Genomic DNA, 20,081 nt, shown 5'->3' with positions numbered 1-20,081 from the left:
TTGGGAAGGTGGGATGGAAAGGATAATCTGTGGGAAAGTACCTGGTCTTTGCCTTTTAATAGACTGAGCACGAAAAATAAGGAAGAAATGTTATTCTCTCCTTACATATGCAAAACCTTTGTCCTTTTAAAAATAATGATTTAAAGTGACAAAAATAACGTGTTCATTTTAAGATGATAACAAAGTTCATTTGCTTGGTGGAATTTCAGGTAACTTTTTTTCTTTTGTGAATTTTTCAAGCATTTCCACATTTTCTGCACTGAGTCTATATTAATTTCCTAACTGAAGCTTTTAAAGAAAATAAGCTCCCGAATTATTAATTACTGGTCATTTAATAAAATGTGACTGATGCTGGCTGCTTTAAATCCTTTTTGGATTCAGGTTTATATATACACAAATAAATAAATAAATAATGAACATTTGCTAAATTCTTTTTTAAAGGCCTATATGATGAATTGCAATTAAAATAAAATGAAGCACTTGGTTCTCGTCGTATGAGTTGATTGCTTTTAAAAGAGCAACACATTTTCTTTGTAAAAGAAACAAACCTATATTTTACATAAGAAATATACTCCAGCAAATCTAGTTACAAATAAAATGATTTTTCAAATCTTGCTACTTAAAGATATGCTATCATGAATTCCTTTATAAAACGGTCACTCCTTTGATATATTATTTTTAACAATCAGGAATGTAAACCTATGAGCTTTGGTTAAAGGAATATATTGGTCATGATTCCATAACAGTAGGAAAATTTGTTTTTTCTTGATTATGACTTACATTGTGAAAAACTGGAGATCTTTAAAAAATTTTTATGGCCATTATTTCCTTAGTTTAATTCCTTTTTACTTATTTAGTTTTCCTCATAGATTAAAAAAACATATTTTTTTTCATGCTTATTATCATTAGCACAACCTATTTATTCCAATGAACCTTGCCAAAGCTAAGGCAAGGCTTTAAAGACAAAATTATTGTAATAGCAAAAAATGGCAACAATATCAATCTCCATCAGTAGGAAAAATATTGGATAAATCACGGTATATTAAAATCATGGAATACTCTATGGTAGCCATCTGATAGAATAAGACTGGCATATATAGCATTTTATAGTATACACGGTCCTTTCCCCTGCATTGTCTCATCGGAGATGTGCCAGTTATTTTAATGAACATTTTAAAAATGAGGAATCTGAGAGGTTATGCAGTAAGCCCTAGGTAACACAACCAGAACAGGATGGACTAAATTCAGGACTCTTGACTAGTTCAGTGCTGTTTCCACACCTGTTGTATCATTGCACTCCTCATCTTCATGAAACATCTCTGAATTGACCACCATGAGGTCATATCAGCTAGAAATTCCAAGAATCAAGTTTTCCTTTTCCTCTAGTGTAGGTAGAACTTTGGTTAGACTGAAACCCCTTCTGAGGGCAGCAGCTATGATTTCACAAAGCCTTCCTTGCATTGTGTATGCGGTTCACTTACACAGCAGCTCAACTCCCTCCAGGATGAGAGCTGATGTTCATCGTGCACTTCACTGTGCTAAGTGGTTTACAGGCACCATCTCATTTAATCCTCCTAATGACTTGTACACATGTGGTAATTACGATACTGAGAAGATAAGTAACTTGCCTAACACTGCAGTGTAGGCGAAGCAGAAACACGTTATAACCCAGGCAATTGAAGCCCTAAGCCTGTGCTCTGCTTTATTCTTATCTGTACATATGGCACCTTCCATCCTGTGTCTCAGACTGGAGAAACTCAACAAATACCGGAGTGACAAAGAACTAGAACTAAGTCAGGTTCTGGAATCACTCTGATGCTCAAGTTAGATCCACTTCCTTAGTAGAGAAAAGAAACTGTAAACAACTGATCACACCAGATATTTATTGCAGTCGAGGGAAATTCTATGAAGGAGAAGTACAGAAAGCCTGTTGAGCAAGTAGGAAGAATATGATCTAATCTGGAGAAAAGGAAGAACACGAAGACAATTAGGAGCTGGCTGGGCCCGACAGACGGGGGCAGAAGAGTGAGCAGGAAGATGTGATAGCAAGAGGAAGGCCCTGGGGTGTGCAGTCATGTGTATACTTGCTATACCATTCTTATTTGCTTAGGAACCATTTTCTTTCTCATCTTTGTATCCCAAGAGCTGGTGTCAGCAAACTACGCTGGCCACCCGTTTTGGCAAATAAAATGTTATCGGAACCCAGCCATGCTTTTCTGTTTCCACGTTGTCTATGGCTGCTTTTGCAGTAGGAAGGAAGAGGGGTTTCAGCAGGACCATTTGGCCCACAAAGCCTAAAATGCTTACTATCTGGTCCTGGGCAGAGAGTTTGCCAACCTCTGCCCTGTGGTAACATCCACAGTAATTCCCACACACGAGGCATTCAATAACTTTTTAAAAATTATATTTGTTTTTACTCTACTTCTACACAATGCTTAAGCGAATTAAAATAAATACACAGAGTAAAAGCAATCAGTCACAAAAGACCACATATTGTTTGATTCCACGCATATAAACTGTCCAGAATAGGTAAACCTACAGAGGCAGAAAGTGGATTAGTAGTTACCTGGGGCTGAGGGAAGGAGGGAGGGCGGAGAGGCGAAAAAAGTGATTAGTGTTTTTATTTGGGGGTGACGAAAATGTTTTAAAATTGATTGTGGTGATGGATGCACAGCTCTGTAACTATACTAAAAAATCACTGAATTGTATAGTTTTGATAGATAAGTTTATAGTATGTGAATTATATCTCAATAAAGCTGTTACTGGAAAAAAAAAAAAAAAGAGCCAAATAACTCAAGTGTGCTTTTGTTTTGTGATGGGATTTAAGTTTGGTAGAGGAAAGGATATCCTTATATAAAGAGTTCAGTTAATTAAAAAAACATCATTACAAGAGAGCAAGCAACTCGAGTGGGACCTTCCTAGATCCTAAGATGGGAAATGTGCAATAATGCATTGTCTGTTGAAAGAAGCACTGAACAACTAATGCTAAAAGACAGACTTCCTCTTAGTCCTGAGGTCTGGAAAAATTGCTATGTGGGTTTTTGCATAGGGTTCACTGACATAATAAGAGCCAGAATCCTTGAAGACAGTCTTACAGAAATTGCAATGACACCAACGACTGTTTCTTACATTGAGTCTTAACAAAAGCTAATGGTTCAGAAATGCTTTTAATTATCTAGGCCAGTGTTGACTGATAGAACTTTCTGGAATGATGAAAATATTCTGTATCTGCAGGGTCCAGTAAGGTAGCCATTATCTTTATGTGATTATTCAGCATTGGAAATATGGCTAGTGCAACCGACTATAATTAAAATGAAACTGTAATTTAGTTGTGTTTCATTTCAGTTAATTTAAATAGCCCATGTTGCTAGTGACTGCTGTATTAGACTGAGCAGGTCTAGAAAGTATGAAAAAGATACTAGAACATTATCCGTTGAGCCCCAAAAATAACTAAGCAAATTTTGTTGCCCCAAAAAGCCAACAATGCTTAGTGACAGTCAGTTTAAAAATTCAATGCAAAACACATCTATTTTGTACTCCGAATCTTCTAAGCTAACCCACTGGTGACAGGAAGTTGACTCAAAGTTAAGCATTCTATTTGTATGTGATAGGTTTATTACTGATGAATCTTTTTTCTTTCTTTTCTTTTTCACGTTTCTGTCAGCTAGGAAGCTGTGCACCTGAAAATATGGTCATCTTCAAAAGTAACTTCTCCATTTCCACAAGAGCACCAAAAGAGCATAGAAATATCAAAAGCACAACTAGGTTATGTTCTGCTTTAACGAATCAGTGTGAAAAAAAGTTGGAAGAGGGGAGAGTGATGAATGAGACTGAATCATAGAAACTTAATATTTCAGCTGGCAGGGCATAGTTGAAGATGGGTGTGGGAGATGGTCAGCCAGTCTTTGTGCTAGCAAACCTCCAATAAACAAGGAAATGGAAAGCCAATGGGATGGCTGAGGGTCATGTATGAAAGGCAGCAAGAAGACTATGAATCCAGCGTGGCATTAAACTCCAGGACAAATTAATGTTCAACTCATTATCTGGTCTACTTTGGCAGGAAGCAATTAGAAATTGACAACATAGATACAAAAATCTCCCACCGGAATTACATCTGTGTAAGATGAGACTCTACAAAAGTAGAAACATATGGGTATTTTAGTGACTCTAGTGCAAAGCATGTGTACCTTATAAATATTTAATTGATTCAAGGTTACTAATGTGTCTTTTGGAAAAATAAACTAAACAACATCTAGAAAATTCTCACTTGAACACCCAGAGAGAAAATACACATGACTTTGAGGAGAAAGCGCCTAACTCATTTGATGTAATGTTGGCTAACAGCTGGGCATACATACATTAAGGTACCTGCTTATGATGAGATTATATTAAATTTCATTTAAAACGTCTTTGACATAGTGTATCCCCACACCCCACACCACTGAGCCGCTGAAAATTAGAAAAGAATATTAACTAGTTGAACCAGATTACATAACAATGCAAGCCAATCGATGAGTCATAATCTGACCTAAAAAATCCAGGGATGTTTACCACGTGGGTGGCTTCCCTAAGAAGGGTATTTATAGCACAAAGGGTTTTAATTTCTCCTTCCGAAATAAGATTTTGTGAACAGTGGCTGAGAAGTGAGGCTAAACATAGCATTGAGGTTCTAAAACCTACATATGCTTAAATACTTAGATTAGTTTCAGCTGAACCATACATTTCTCTCTCTTCATAGTACCTTTATCAGAGCACTTAGCCCCTCCTTTTACTTGATTTCTTTGTAAGTCTGTATTCCCACCATGACCTCCTTGAGGAAAGGGGCCTCTGTCCTTGTTTCCCCCGAATCTCTCACAGTCCTGTCACATTGTCAGTACTTTACAGACAATTGGGAAATTAGACTGTTGAAATAAATAACAGAACCTAATTTCCTTTTAATTGCATTCTCTAGAACAGGGACATGGAAGTCATAAGCTTGGCAGGCAGGAGAGCATAGTGCTCCAGAGCTCCGGCTGAGGAGTCAGAGAGTGCAGGCTCTGCCACTCAGCATGTGTGTCACCATGGGCAAGGCTGAGCTCAGCCTCTGCATCTGGAAAATGGGTATAACAACGCCCACCTCAAAGGGCGTTGCGAGCAACACATGAGAAGATGCATATGAAGCCCATAGCATGGTCTTTGGCACAAACTGAGGGTTCAATAAATGTTAGCCATTACAGTGCTATTGTTAAACATTTTGAAAACTTATAAACATTTATTCCATTTTTGTTTCATTATCACTAAAATAAATGATAATCTCTCTTTCCTCTTAAATTAGACCCTCTTTGAGAACTTCCTTTTAGAAAAAATCTACTAAATGTTTTTGAAATCAACACATGGAATTGTCGTGCCCATATGCAGTTTTTATGGGCACACAGTATTCAAAAAGCACTATTTCATGTCCACCTTTATGCAGCATGGCTAAGGAAAAGACTTCAAATGCTTTTAAAAAGCATATTGTGGGATCGCTTCCAAATGGCTGTGAATCAGAAGCATTTATAACTTTCCAACTCTCCTAACGGCCGTAAAGAAGAATATCCATTCAAATATTCAAGTATTCACTCGTTCATTCAGTCATTCAAATATTTATTGAGGCCCAATTGCGTTCAAGCCCTGTTCTTGGTTCTCATGATATACAGTAAACAGAACGGACCAAGACGCCTGCCCTCACAGAGGCCACATTCCAACATGAAGCAAAGTGCACTTAAAATACAGCATCTACTTAGTCATTCCCTCTTTATGTCAAATAACATAGTGCCTCCTTCAATCATATCAGACTTTCAGATTGTTAGTATAACCCTTATATATCTTTTCTTTTTGACTTTTCTCTCTTTTACCCACCCGGCCTTCTGCAACAGAAGCTGAATGTAATATTCCTCTCAGATATGAGGCATTCAAACCAAGCACAAAATTATAATAATGCAGCAGACGATTATTACAACTAAGCAGAGGGGCGATAATTAGCTTTATTTCCACACCTTGCTAACTAGAAATATAGCAGGAAAGTGATAACATATATATTTTTTTTGCTACTGCAGACAGAAACACCCTCCACAGATACTGGTCACCAGTTTCACTTTTCTTCCTTATAGGAGGTTGAATATCCGTGAAGCCCCAAAATAAAGAATTTTCTCTTGGGGATGGATTTTGTTCGGATATAACTTTCTCTCTTTCAGCTCAATGGAAACACCAGTAGATTTAAGAAGTAAGAAGTAGAATTATAAGTTAATGAAATGCCATTAACGAGAAAAGCATGAACTAACATGGTGGGAGAAAGAACACAGGGAGAGATTTATTGGGTTATCTCTGGCTGAAATGAAAGGCAGACTGAATGCGTTACAGTTCTGCACACACGCGTCCTATTGCCTGGAGTCCTTTCTACCTGGCTGCCATGAGGTCCAGCAGATGCTGCCACCGGTCGTTGATCCTTCCCAGCTTGTATTCGATCTCGGATACTTTGCTTTCATGGCTGGCTCTAGCCAGTCGCTCTCCCATCTGCTGGAGCTGTATTTTGTTCTCTTGGGCAATAGCAATTTCCTCTTGATAATCCTGCACAATAAATAGCAATCACACAGGTCAGAAAGTATATTCTTGATGCATTCAGCGTGGCTCTACTAGAAACATGATAATCACAGTTTTCTACTGCTTGGAAATAGTTTGGCATGAGGAACACCGTGTGAATATCAGTCCATATGTACAAGAATTAGCGGTACCTATTATTTTCAGGATGCATGCAGAGTCCAGATTGAATTTCTATATAGGTGTTCTTAAAGGGGATGGGAGGTGCTTTCTATTTACTTAAAGTGGGCACTAAAAAAAACAATAAAAGTATATATATACAAAAGACAAAACTTGAAGGATTTTAATGCTGAAAAATTACACGTTATTGCTGTAATCACCAACCTGATGTTATATTTAGAATGAATCCTCATACGAATAGTTATCAAGAGACTTATAAGAGGTGTGTGTGTATTTATATATATGCAATTATACATATGCAATTGATATATATGTGTCTATATATGTAAATGTATATATGTCAATTGCTATTTGTGCAGAATGTTTTAAAAGGATACCTTCATTTTAAAGAGATATCCTCTATAGAATGTCAATATTTTACAGCACATAAATCAATGGCAAATTAACTCTCAAGAATAATAACCATTAGCCTTAGAGAATCAGTGGGTCTCAAACCTTCTTCATTTACCCAATTGCTGCCCTAGCTCCTCTTAAAGATTGTTTTGGATAAAAAGAACCAGCCTCCATATGGTCTATCTGCAAGAGATAGGCCACAAAATGGTGTGATTAAATGACAATGGATGGACATTTCCCCTCCATCCCCACACTCACCCCTTGACCAATGATCCTCTTATTCTCTTGCCAAGGTAACAGGATCCAACCTTTAGAATCAACTTTTTTATTTTTGGCTTAAGTTCCTGTTATGCAGGACATAGTTTCTGAGCAAAATAATGTACGAAGACAGGTATTATAGGAGCATGGATATTATAACCTTCTTCTGCTCTAAAGTAAAGCATGAAAACAGGGCTACACTCTCAAGTCAGTTACCTAAGCAAACATGTGACCAGAGGAATGGGATGAGCTAGTGAAATTTCATTCTAACCCAGTGTTGAATGCCCTCCTCTGCCAGCACCCCCATCTACCCTCCTCTTTATGTTACTTCAATCCAATTGGATTCAAAGACCAATACATTGGATGTACTTATTAATAGTTATAATATTTCACCACAAATTTGAGATGATTTGATGGAGAAATGTTTATCTTAAAGGAATTACTCCAAGCCTAAAACAGTATTTATAGTAAAATAATCCTCTTAGGTTGCCTTTTAAATTAAAATGTTTTTGAGTGTTAATGTCAGTAAACACCAATATCTTGGCTACAGTCTGCTTATTAAATTTTGTAATTTTGTCAAAATTACCAAACCTCGGTGTTATTTTCCTTTACAAAAGAGACGCCACAAGAAGCAAGCTCATAGAGACTTATTTTTAAATCCCTAACTTACTTTATATACAAAATAGTAAAGCTAATATTTTAAGGATTATTCCTAACATTGTGCCAAACAGCGTAACAAAATTATCTATGTGAAAGGTAAAGTTCTTCTAAATTTTAAACTATGACTGTGTTTTGTTCAAGAGAATTTTTTCCACACCCCCAAAATAAAATTTCATGAAGAAAATCAATGAGAATGCAGACAAACTTAACCAAAATTTATTCTACACCAAACTTCACCATAATACCTATAGTACACTAATTGTGTCTAGTAGAGCATTCTCTGATACCTAGACACTAGCGAAGTGCAGAGCTGTCAGCAGATGCTAAAATAAAATGTTTTATCTTAGCCCACATTTTAAAGGTTTACGATATCAAATATGTACACAAATGCTTATCCTTAGAATTTGCAATTTTAAGTGGAAACATAAATTTATTAATATTACATGTTGGCTTTGGAGTTTTTATTTTTCTCTCTATGTGTGTATATGGATAAAGATAATTTTTCCTAATAACCATTTAAAATATTTCTTTTCAGAATGAATGAAGCTATAATTCATTCATTTAATAAATACGGACTGAATACTTATGAGAAGTTGGCAGTGCTCTGAAGGAGACATAGCAACAAACAACAGACAAGGTCCCTGTTCCAGTGAAGCTTGCAGTCCAATGGGGTTTCCATTGTAGACAGACAATGAACAAGTAAATAGTTGTACAAACAAGTAAAATATATTGCACATCAGATGGTGATATGTGCTAATGAGAAACATAAACTAAAATAAAATTGAAATGATCAATTGTTCAAAAACAATGTGGAAACACCACTGAAATCATCAAAAATATTTTTAAATGGTAGTAAATTTGATCAGCCCTATATAGACAAGAAAAATGTTCTGGATCTGTATGAATATATAAAACAATTTAATGTTCATAATAACTAGAAAATAATATGAAGCCAAAATTCTCAGGAAAGTCCTCATTCCTGTAGCTGTCTATAAGTCATGTTTTATAGAGAAAATGTCAGTTTAATTGATACTGGGAATTTCTTCTTTTAGTTCCTCTATAGTGATTTCACTTCTTTAAAAACAAAACAAACAAAACAAAACAAAAAACTAATATAGATAAATGATTCCTTCTGAACAGGTAGCTAAAACCCCAAAATATTGAACATTATCTATCAGCAGATAATCTGTTTCATCACAAATTTAAAATTTTCTTTATATTTTGTATGTAAAGGAAGCCTTTCCATGCAAGTTTATTTTATATTAAAGAGATAAAACATTTATAATGTTTTATCCTTTGACAAGAAAGTAATTATGAGTAAGGCCATCTTCTGTACCTATTAAAAGTGTGCCTAAGCATCGTGAAGAGTAAAAACATACGTCGCCACACATCCCATACCTTCTTGAGCTTCTCTATCATTTCTTCAATGAGAATGTCTCCATTTTGAGAAACTTTGCTTTCCATTTGAGTCAACCATTCGCAAAGCTCCTTGTTCTTTTCGCTGAAGACTGCCCATTCATTCAATCTCTCACTTACTTGCTGCCGCCTTAAGGAGAGCTGAAAAGTTGAAAATGGGAGAAAATGCAAAAAGATTATCAGAGTGGAAGTCATAGCCTGAGGAAAATAGCCAATGAACTCCGTTGAGTGGACTGAAATGAGCAATACTTGTGCATCTCTTTAGGTCACTGTTCCCTGAGGTACAGTCTCAGGTGCACTGCTCTCTAGCGAGGTTTCACAACAAGGATCTGCTTGATATTTAGTACAAGTGGGAGACACTGAACCCTACACTTCCCTCCTGGAGAGCCCCACGCACATCTGCTTATTAAAGGATCTGAATGATCCAGCTTCACACTACAGTCGGTTCTGTGTAGATATGACACAGGATCACTGAATGTACTTTTACTAAAAAAGACGGAAGAAATAGGAAAGAAAGGAAAGAATAGGGAAAGAAGGAAGGAAAAAAGGCTAGAAAAGAAGGAAAGAAAGAAAGAAGCATTAATTGAGTCTCCAGTATCTGGAAAGAGTGGAGCAGATGGACAGTGTGGAAAGAGGCCCGAAATGGAAGATGTAATTCCTGTGGCTCAGCTCTGTCCTGATCCTTCTATTTTGGGCACGTTCTTTTATTTCTCTGCCTGCTTTCTTATTTATTTATTTAGCTTTCTTTTTTTTTTTTTTTGGCATATCAGTTTTATTGAGATATAATTCACATACCATACAATTTATCTGTTTAAAGCATATAGTTCAATGGTTTTTTTTAGTATACTAACAGAAATTTACAACCATCACTATAATCATTTTATAACATTTTCATCACTCCAAAAAAACTCCATCAGCACTAACTTCTTTCTTCGCCCTTTCCCCTTTCCCAGCCCTAATCTACTTCCTGTCTGTATGGATTTGCCTATTCTGGACATTTCATACAAACGGAATCATACAATATGTGGTCTTTTGTGTCTGGCTTCTTTCACTCAGCATAATGTTTTTAAGGTTCATCCACGTTGTATCATGTATCAGTATTTCATTCCTTTTTATTCCTGAATATGTTCCATGATATGGCTTTACCACATTTTATTTATCAATTTATCTGTTGATGGACAATGTGTTGTTTCCACTTTTTGTCTATTATGAATAATGCTGCTATGATCATTTGCATACAGGTTTTTGTGCAGATATATGTTTCGTTTCTCTTGGGGTATCTACCTAGGAGCAGAATTGCTAGGTTACATGGTAACACTACAGATTGTTTTCCAAAATGGTTGCACCATTTCGCATTCCCACCAGCAGAAGTGTTCCAATTTCTCCACATCCTCACCAACACCTGTATCATCTGTCTTTTTGATTATAGTCATCCTAGTGGGTATGAAGTGGTGTCTCACTCTGGTTTTGATTTGCATTTCCCTGATGGCTAATGAGGCTGAGAATCTCTTCACATTTCTGGGTCATTTGAATATCTTCTTTGGAGAGCTATCTAGTCAAATCCTTTGCCCATTTTTTAATTGGGTTGTCTTTTTATTATTGAGTTGTAATAGTTCTTTATACATTATAGATACAGTGGGACTATTTTCTTATCTCTAGGTCTAGAATGATCCTTTCCAGAATTCTAAAATTTTCCGACTTCATAATACTCTTGTTTTTGCAGTCCTGCTTGAGATATTAAGGAATGTTTCTAGCTGAGCTAGACTACATGTCAGCAAAATATAATGTGAATTGAGTGGCAAGAAGAAGTCTTTTTTTACAGATATTCTACACAGTCATGTTGGAATGTGAGACATTCCACCATTCATTCCATTGCATTAAATGCCTCCCTCTCAATTATCTTTTTTATACCAACATTTTATGATGAAAAACATCCAGAAAAGTTGAAAGAATTGTATGGTAATCACCCATGATATATCCTCTAGGCTCTAAAATTGATAACATTTTGCTTTAATACATATATTCTTTTATCAGTCTATTTTACTTTTTGATGCACTTCAAGCTAATTTACTTTTTAAAATGAAAATGAAAGTATTTCTAAAGTGCTATACACTTCCTAGTAAGCAATTCTGCATAGGGTTGGCTCTGTTAATGATTAGGTAAATAATATTCCAAGTCCCACACGACCTCAAATGTCTGTGATTCTACACCTAAGTATACAGTTGGCAATTCGGCTATGAGCCCAGGGTACCTCTACCAGGACCAGCCTTAGGCATAAGGAGCGGCCTAGATAGTGAGCCCATAACCCACCACAGTTTTTGAAATGCCACCATTAGAAATTCATTCTTTTGAGCTAATTATGGTCTTTTAAAATAAAAATTTCTCTGGGTAGGGTGACACTCAAGAATCCATTAAGTATTTCTCCGTTAGTATAATTCAGTTTTCTTTGAGGCAGAAAAACACTGAATAGCCAACAGGCAGTGAATTTACTTGGGGTGGGTACTGATAGGAATGGAAAAGGCTAAGAAAATATAGGTTAAAAGTTCTAGAGACAAATTTTACCACGTTAAGCTATACCAAGACTGAAGGGAAGATGACTATATAACAGAAAAGTATTATGTATTTCTTTGATAGAAATAGATAATAGATGATAGAAAAATATTATCTATCATCCCCATTCCAGAGACAAGGAGAGAGAAGGTTAGACAAATTTGAGGCTTTTGTTTACAGTCAGTACAAGATAGGACCAGCAAAGCCTGAGTGTTTGATGCAGGTTGCAGTTTAACATCATGATCAAGTATCCAGCGGCAGCTGAGATTTAAAAACAGTCTCCATCATTTACTAACGACCAGGACAAGGTTACTCATCTTCTCTAAGCCTGACTTTCTTCATTTGTAAATTAATCTTTCATTTGTTCCAAAATTTATTAAACAAATGTTTATCGTTTACAATAAACAAGTGTCCACTTTGTTCCAAGCACTGTCCTCTGTAGTAGAATACAGTAGGCTCATAATAGAATACAAACAAGAAAATAATTTAAGAAAGTGACCAGTACATAGAAAAGACTTAGCAAAAGCTGGCCATTAATATACTAGTACTATATGTGACTACAGGTCCTTGTTTGAGTTTTTAATTTTTTTTCTCTTCGACACTCATGTATTCCATATCTCCACTCAGCAGCTTGAATATACACCTCTAGTGTTTATCCCACACCACGAAAGTGTTGCTCTCATTTGCTACTGCCATGCCCTAGCTGAAAGGAGAACCAGGTAGACTATCAGCACTGGTTGCGAATCGGCGCCAAAAGCTTCTCAAAAGGTTTCAAATCATAACAAGACAGCACTTTCCTTTCGGTTTGTAAAACTAATATTTAGGCTGCATGATAAGTGAACATTACCATCTCTTTCTTTGGGTTCAGCTGCAACCTTCAAATGATTTATCAGCTTAGCACATATTTACGTTTTCTCAAGGGTATAAACACATTGCGTTGCCAACAGCTGACAAGTACCAGCTAAAACCTTCAGTGGGTGAGGCAGCTGAACAGGAAATACATCCTTTTCTGCTTCACATATTTCTACTGCGACAATTTGAAAAACACCAAGCAATTACCATGATGATATATTTGGATCTCAACTAGAATTACACACAGATCTACAAACCAAAACAGGAATAAAAACAAATACAAGCAATGGCTGTACACAGATACAGCAAACCATCTGGGGAGTCTATCTGCACCCAGGATCCTTTCAGACATTAACTCTACTCTGTGACATTTACTTACTGTGCGTCTTCCTCACTGCCATTTGCGGCCCCAGTTACTCCTGCCTTCTCATCGACGGCTTCGATTGCAATATGGACAGACTACTTGCTCTTTTAACAGATGGATCACGCCATGTTGAACTAAAGTTTTTAACTTTTACAATGAGACACAGGCACCAGCTCATTTCCTTTTGTGGTTTCACACTTGATAGAAGTTCTCCGGAAACACGAACTCGAGAACTAGTAACTACTCTACACTCCTCCTTACACTTATATTCTGGCGCCTTTGGTGTGAATGCTGATGACTAAACTCTCACTGGTTTAAATAATTTTCTTTAGATTGAAGTAATGTGAGATAAGCATGCTTTAGCTTCATGCCTTAAAACACTCAATATAGAAAGTTTCTAGAAACACTATATATTCAATCTGCTTCCTCTTTTTTTACTTAAGTCTGAGTCCACCCACAGGTGTGAGGTACTAATCTCTTCAGGGCATATCATATGATCACAGCCACTTTCACAATGTATTTCCAGACTGTTGGCTATACATATCTAAGTCTGGTGAGCAATTTTACAACATATAAACTTTTGTTTCCTTTTTTTCTTTTTCCAGCTTTATTGAGATATAATTGACATATAACATTGCGTAAGTTTAAGGCGTACAATGTGATGATTTGATACACATATATATTATGAAATGAATACTACAAGATTAGTTAACACATCCATCACCTCACATAATTAACATTTTTTTTGTGGTGAGAACCTTTGAGATCTACTTTCTTGCCAGCTTTCGAGTAAATAATGCAGTCTTGTTAACTATAGTCCCCATGCTGTACATTAGATCCCCAGAACTTATTCATCTTATAACTGGAAGCTTGTAGCCTTTGTACCTCACGGCATTTTTACATAGTACCAGTTCTCCTAAATCAAAAAGCATTGTATAATCATAATCTCCTTAACTTCCAAAATATTCAGAAGCCTGTCATTATTTTATATTTAGAGGAGCATAAGAACAAAGACATAAAACAAATGTTCTGAAGTCTTGTCTTCATTATTAACAGTACATACAAACACTTAGCTGTTCTAGGCACTGCAGATACAAAGAAATGGTCTTCGTCCTCAAGAGCCTCATAGACTTGAAATAAAGACACCGACAGTTTTAAAAAAGAAGAAAGGAACAATGCACTGTCACGTGATGGCCAAGACCAAAAGGGAAATCAAAGTTCAGAGGACCAGGAAAATACTGAGGTGGGAGCATCTCCAGCAATGGCCTCAGAAGGTTGTGGAATTTGGAAGCAGATGGGTTAGGAAACCAGAAGGGAAGGAATAGTCAGTCTAGGCAGGAAGAAGGGCCTGGGCAGGGTCTTGGGGTAGGGCAGTTCATGGCAGGTTTGGGAAGGAAATGGGAGCCAATATCTAAAGTGGTATCTCTCCGAAGGCTTTACAGATATCAATTAGCCAGAGAAATGATCTAGTCTAGTTCATTTCATGTAACGTGCTGAAAAGTATTGACTTCCAGACTATAAGGAGGCTAGATTTTTCTCAACTTTAAGAAAAACAAATAAATAAGGCTCACAAAAGTAATTGAATATTGATGTGATAATTTTCCATTATTTGTACCCACCAAATACCTTTCACTTCATATGATAAGCCATGATCAAATATGTACATTAAAAAATTATATGATAATTTAAGGTATTGATTTGGGATTAAAGAATTCAGGGAAGAATAAAGCATGATTAACATTATCACACTCCACGTCAGTTTCTCGCTGTGTTCACTGAGAATGTGGAGATCTGTGAAAAGTGGCTAAATTAATTTTGACCTCAAATCATCAGCACGTTTATGAAAATCATCTCTTACGTTTCTCCCTTTTAAAAGTATATATTCATAGGAAATTGTTCACACATTTACCAGGTGTGCTCCAGAGTTTTCCTTTGGTTCACGGTCTGAGAAATAGCTGAGTTTTCATCTAAACGCAGAGAGAAATTTACCTACCAACAGATTTCTTGTTGATGTCAAATGAATCAAGAAGCTATGAGCCTCTTAAACTGTGTTTAATGTTTCCTGAAGCCTGAAGATAAGACCCCTGAAGTCAGAGACAGTGGGGAGGATGGACGAGAAGAGATCTCTAGGGTAGCGTAGTTGGCCTGAAACTGGGAAGGCACAAAGAGGCCCCTTCTCAAAACCCCCTTCCTCATCCTTCCAACACCTGCTTCTCTCCAGCCATGTCCTCTGTCTGCTCTGCTCCTGTGTCTTTTCTCAAGCTGCAACCTTATCCAACACATCTGCTTGCTCCCTCCACACCAATCTGCCTCCTCCACTCCCCATCTCAGCACTGAACTCAAGATTTATCCTCTTCAGAGCCAGCCCTGGTGGTCTAGTGGTTAAGATTTGGCATTCTTACTGCCACGGCCCTGGTTCGTTTCCAGGTCATGGAACCACACAACCTGTCTGCCAGGTGTCATACTACAGCTGCGGCTCACATAGAGAACTAAACTAACAAGTAGGATACACCACCATGCACTGAAGCTTAAAAAAAAAAAAAAAAGATTTATCCTCTTCAACAAGCATTTCGTTTCTTCTCTGCAATCCACACAGCCCTTAGCTGGCTTACATCTTTACGTATTGTTTTATCTTGTTCCCACCCAGTTTTCGTCTTCACTATATAGGTTCTTCGGACCGATTTTAGTTTCAGCTCAGTGGTAAATTTGATGGTAGGGACATCTACTATGCTTGTGAAATTCACCATAATTAATGTGACTGATTCATTTATCAAATATGCGTCACAGCCTATTATGTGCCAAGCGAGGCAATCGGGTACAGGATGGAACGTGACAGACACGGTCCCTGCTTCCTGGAGGCTATGATCTCAAGGCCTTCAATCACAGCTCCTTCCTCGCTTGTGGGCTTTTAATCTATGTTGTTTCTCTTTGCCTCAGATGTCTTCTTATTGCTTTTCCACCAATCTTTTCCTTTTATTTCCAAATGAAAATCCAATCTGGGATCTCTTCTAAGATATTGTGCACAAAGAAGGTACTTAACAGATGAATAAAGTATGACTAAAAATGTCGGACACCCATGATTTACTAGGAGACAACTACAGTAACTCAACGGCAACAATAACTGTTCCATGTACAAAATCAGCTCCACAGTATTAGCTAAAATTGCAAATACAACAATGGCTTTTTACATGTTTAAAGTATGAAGGAGACCATCAATATCTACCTAGCAAAACCACATCCATGAACCACAAAACTGTGTTTCCTCTTAAAAATATTTTGACAGCCAGTGAAAGAGACAGCAAGAGAATCCAGTTTGGATGCATCTAAAATATAATGTTGAGATATAATTGTCTTAATCTGAACTATTCTCGTAATAAGCACAGAGATGTTCCTCTGTGCATACTGTGAGTTATGGGCTGGGTCCAATGCGGGTCAAGCCATTTGACATTCCAAATCGTCTCCAAGTTTTCCATCTTTCTGAGCTAATGGTGAGTCTAGAATTTGTCTTACCTGGTGGCATAGCTCTTCCCACTGCCTTTGCAGAAGCTCCATGCGCTCGTTCAGGATGGAGATATCATCGGCACTGATGTAGGCACAGAGGGTGTCCTTCAGCAGTGTCAACTGTGCCAAGTCATCTGTCCAGCTCCCAACTGCATTTTCCAATTCCTAGGTTAAAACAAAAATTGAATAGCCAAGGACATCTATCATCAACAATTTCTGAAGTGCATCTGGAATCCTCTCTTGATGCAATCACCCTTCCGTCCCATTCTATTTGAACTTCTAACTTGGTATCCACTTTATATGCTTCCTACGTCATCTGATAATGTGCCAAGTTCTTCTGATAAAATACCGGTTTGCTTGCAGACCCTTCCTACCATTTATTTACCATTTCATCGATCGTTTTTGATTGTCTTTCCAAAGTTGAAGTTTCATGACTGCATTGATCTTCTTAACTTTTAAACTGACGTCATCAACTCCTAACCCAGCCTTTCTTTTTGTCCTGAGTTACTATCACGTTAAAGAAATATTTAAAAAAAAAAAAACCAAACTAGATTTAACTTTCATCGTCAAACACTACCAATGGCTACATTCTGTGATATAGACATAATGTAATAGCTGAAAAGATCTATTGCTGTTGTTCCTCAATTTAAAATAATGGGCTAAATGTGTTTTCTACAGGAGAAGAGATTTCTTTAAGTTCCTAAAAGAAAATTACGTGCTCTGTCCTTTTTGGGAATGATTTAAGAAAAAAAAATCCATATAACAATATTCAAATGAGTTGACATTCGATTTTGCAATGCTTTGAACAGATGACCAGTTTTGCAGTTTACATAACTCTTGCTCTTTGCCAACTGTTGATGTTTTTAGATTCCAGCTAATTTAGTATATCAATAGAGTATTTCACATGGCTTTTTCCCTTTCTTTTTGTCTCTTCACACAGGCGACAGGTTTCCAAAGGCAAAGGCAATAAACGGTACTGTCTGAGGCTAACTTCCCAGGCAATTTAGGCAAACAAGGTTTAGCCTGAATCTCCCAGGTAATTGCTTCGTTTTGCTGCTGAGGGTGGTTTGGGGAAGAGTAGCAAAGAGCTGGACCAAAATGCATCCTTTTATTCTCCAAACTTAATAGCAGGGTGTGTTTGTAACTGTTGTGTATTTTGGAAGATGAGGTCTCATGGTAACGGTATTTGGCTGAGAGACCAAACCATCTAGGTATATTAAATATACAACATTCATATCTGTGGACATATTAAACTGTCACATCAATGTAAAGATTTTTCTCTTTTTATACCAATTTCTAGCCCCAACTCAAACACCAGACTTGGTGTATGGACTAAAAAAGAAACAAATACCACCACCACCAGAAACCTACTATTTCAGACTCACAGACACCATTAGATGAGCCCATGTGGGAAATATATAGCTTTTGGATTCAAGCAACCCTGATATTTACTAACTTTGAAAAGTTATTAAACTTCTAGAAGCCTCAGTTTTCACATCTGTAAAATGGAAGTAAAAGGATTGTCCTTATCAGCTTGTGTTCACTCCAACTAAGATAACACTGATATAATCATTGGCACAATGACTGGCCCAATAAATGCTTGTTCCTGCTTATCGGTTTTCTTTAATCATCTGTTATAAATTTACAATCACAGATGTAAAACAAACTCTTTTTAATGTCTCCATACTTCTGAATTTACACCTCAAGATAATATTCCACTCACTTACCATCCATGATGTAAAGTATACTACCTTTTATTTTCCCTAAATCTGCCTCTTTCAAGTTTCAAAGAATATCCTTAAATTTTAATAGTGAAGAAAAATTCTTATAGTTACACTTTTCATGATTTTTAAACTTGTTTAAAAATTAATCTTTCTTAAATGCTTACGACTTCTTAGCCAAAGTGAAGCAGAGAACTTCTGATTAAAATCCAAATCATTTAAGTATGTGTGAAGTTTTAAACAGAATTACTCTAGTGCTGTCATTTGAAATGACTGGGGAACACCAGGGCATGTATGATTTGGAGGGAAAAAGCATTTTTAAAGGTAGTTTTGATTTGATCTGTATATTGCTCAGCAGAGAACTGCTGTTCGGGCACTCTACTTGGCTACACAGGGGTGAATAGAACAAATCCTACAGCCACTAAATCACATTGGTCTCAAGTGAGCTTACAATGCAGGGAGCAGTTTGTATTAGCTACTGATTTGCTTCCAAGTGTGATTTGAAGTGTTGATCATAATCTTTAAGTAGTCAGGGCTCTGAGTAGTGGAAGGACTATGTTCTCTGTGCAGTAACTGAGGTCAGCTATTTACAGTTCCTGTTTTCCTTATAGAAAACTCTGGAGGGCAGAATGTGTTCCTCCAAGGGCCACCACCTACAGAATTTCCAGGATGCTGGGCCTCACTCTTCTTTCTGTAAACCAGACTCTTCTGTTAGAATGACTCTCCAGTGTGGCTGCTTTAAAAAGATTGCTTTTATTGTTCTTGACTCAGCTTTCAAATATCTTTTATTGTTGTGTTTCACATGTTCATTTACTTATTCAAAGTAATCCATAAACTCGTGTGATTTCATCAACTGCAATAAATCAATCACCATATTTCACCACGGTTGTCTGCCATAATGCAATCCACCAGGAACTTGCATCTACATGTAGACAGCCATAGGAGTTCGACTGGGTTATGCTTTCAAGGGCTTTATTACAGCAGAGGCACACAGGTAGGTGACAGCTAAAATCTCAATCCGAAATTTACCTTGCAACGCATTTGCTCTGCATGGAGCTCTTCGTGGTGATCTGGTAGAGGCTGGGAAAGCTTCTTTTTGAAAGTTCGCAGTTTCTCCAGAGAATCAGCTATTCCATTCTCACATTTTTCCCAATCCTATAAAGAGAAGAGAAAGAAATTTCATGGATTTTTGTTGTTGTTGTTGGACATTGGGGAAAAAAAAAACTCTCATTAATTCCCAGAGAAAGAATTAAAGTTACACTGATGAATAAGGTGAAGGTGTGTTCACAGCCATTGCTGTGGTAGGAAGCATCAGAAGAGCTGAATTCTAAACTGACTCATACTTATTATCTATGTGACTTGAGCAGGTAATGCACTGTGTCTCAGTTTTCCTTATGAAAATGGAAATAATACAAACTCTCTATAACGGTTGGAGAATCAAAGGAAGCAATAGGTGTCCAGGTACCAACTACAATGCTCAGAATATTACGGGTACTCAAAAATGTTATATGAATCTGAATCTATCTGCAGGGGTGGGAGTATAATTACAGTACTTCGCCTCTTTCCTACCACCACCCGTAATGGCACCAATGTCTACACTGTCTCAAATGTACTGTAAGAGACAGAAAAGA

At 37.0% G+C, this 20,081-nt stretch overlaps 1 protein-coding gene across 4 annotated transcripts in view; it reads right to left on the bottom strand.

The window, feature by feature from the left end:
- SYNE1 (spectrin repeat containing nuclear envelope protein 1) overlaps positions 1-20,081 on the bottom strand; it is a 452,863-nt gene that overhangs the window by 57,496 nt on the left and 375,286 nt on the right. For 3 of the 4 annotated variants that reach the window (XM_087425127.1, XM_087425124.1, XM_087425125.1), the window contains 4 exons: positions 19,480-19,605; positions 16,739-16,894; positions 9,445-9,603; positions 6,419-6,585 (listed from right to left, as the gene is read on the bottom strand). In XM_087425127.1, the coding sequence (XP_087281253.1) occupies positions 6,419-6,585; positions 9,445-9,603; positions 16,739-16,894; positions 19,480-19,605 (608 nt within the window). Of the gene's footprint in view, positions 1-6,418; positions 6,586-9,444; positions 9,604-13,243; positions 13,587-16,738; positions 16,895-19,479; positions 19,606-20,081 lie in introns of those variants that run through there. The other variant, XM_087425126.1, reaches the window with a different exon arrangement.

Source organism: Ceratotherium simum, chromosome 38 (genome assembly GCF_057802395.1).
Source record: "Ceratotherium simum simum isolate JZ-2026a chromosome 38, ASM5780239v1, whole genome shotgun sequence".
In the NCBI taxonomy this organism is placed as follows: Eukaryota; Metazoa; Chordata; class Mammalia; order Perissodactyla; family Rhinocerotidae; genus Ceratotherium; species Ceratotherium simum.
This window is presented reverse-complemented; position numbering and strand designations above follow the sequence as displayed.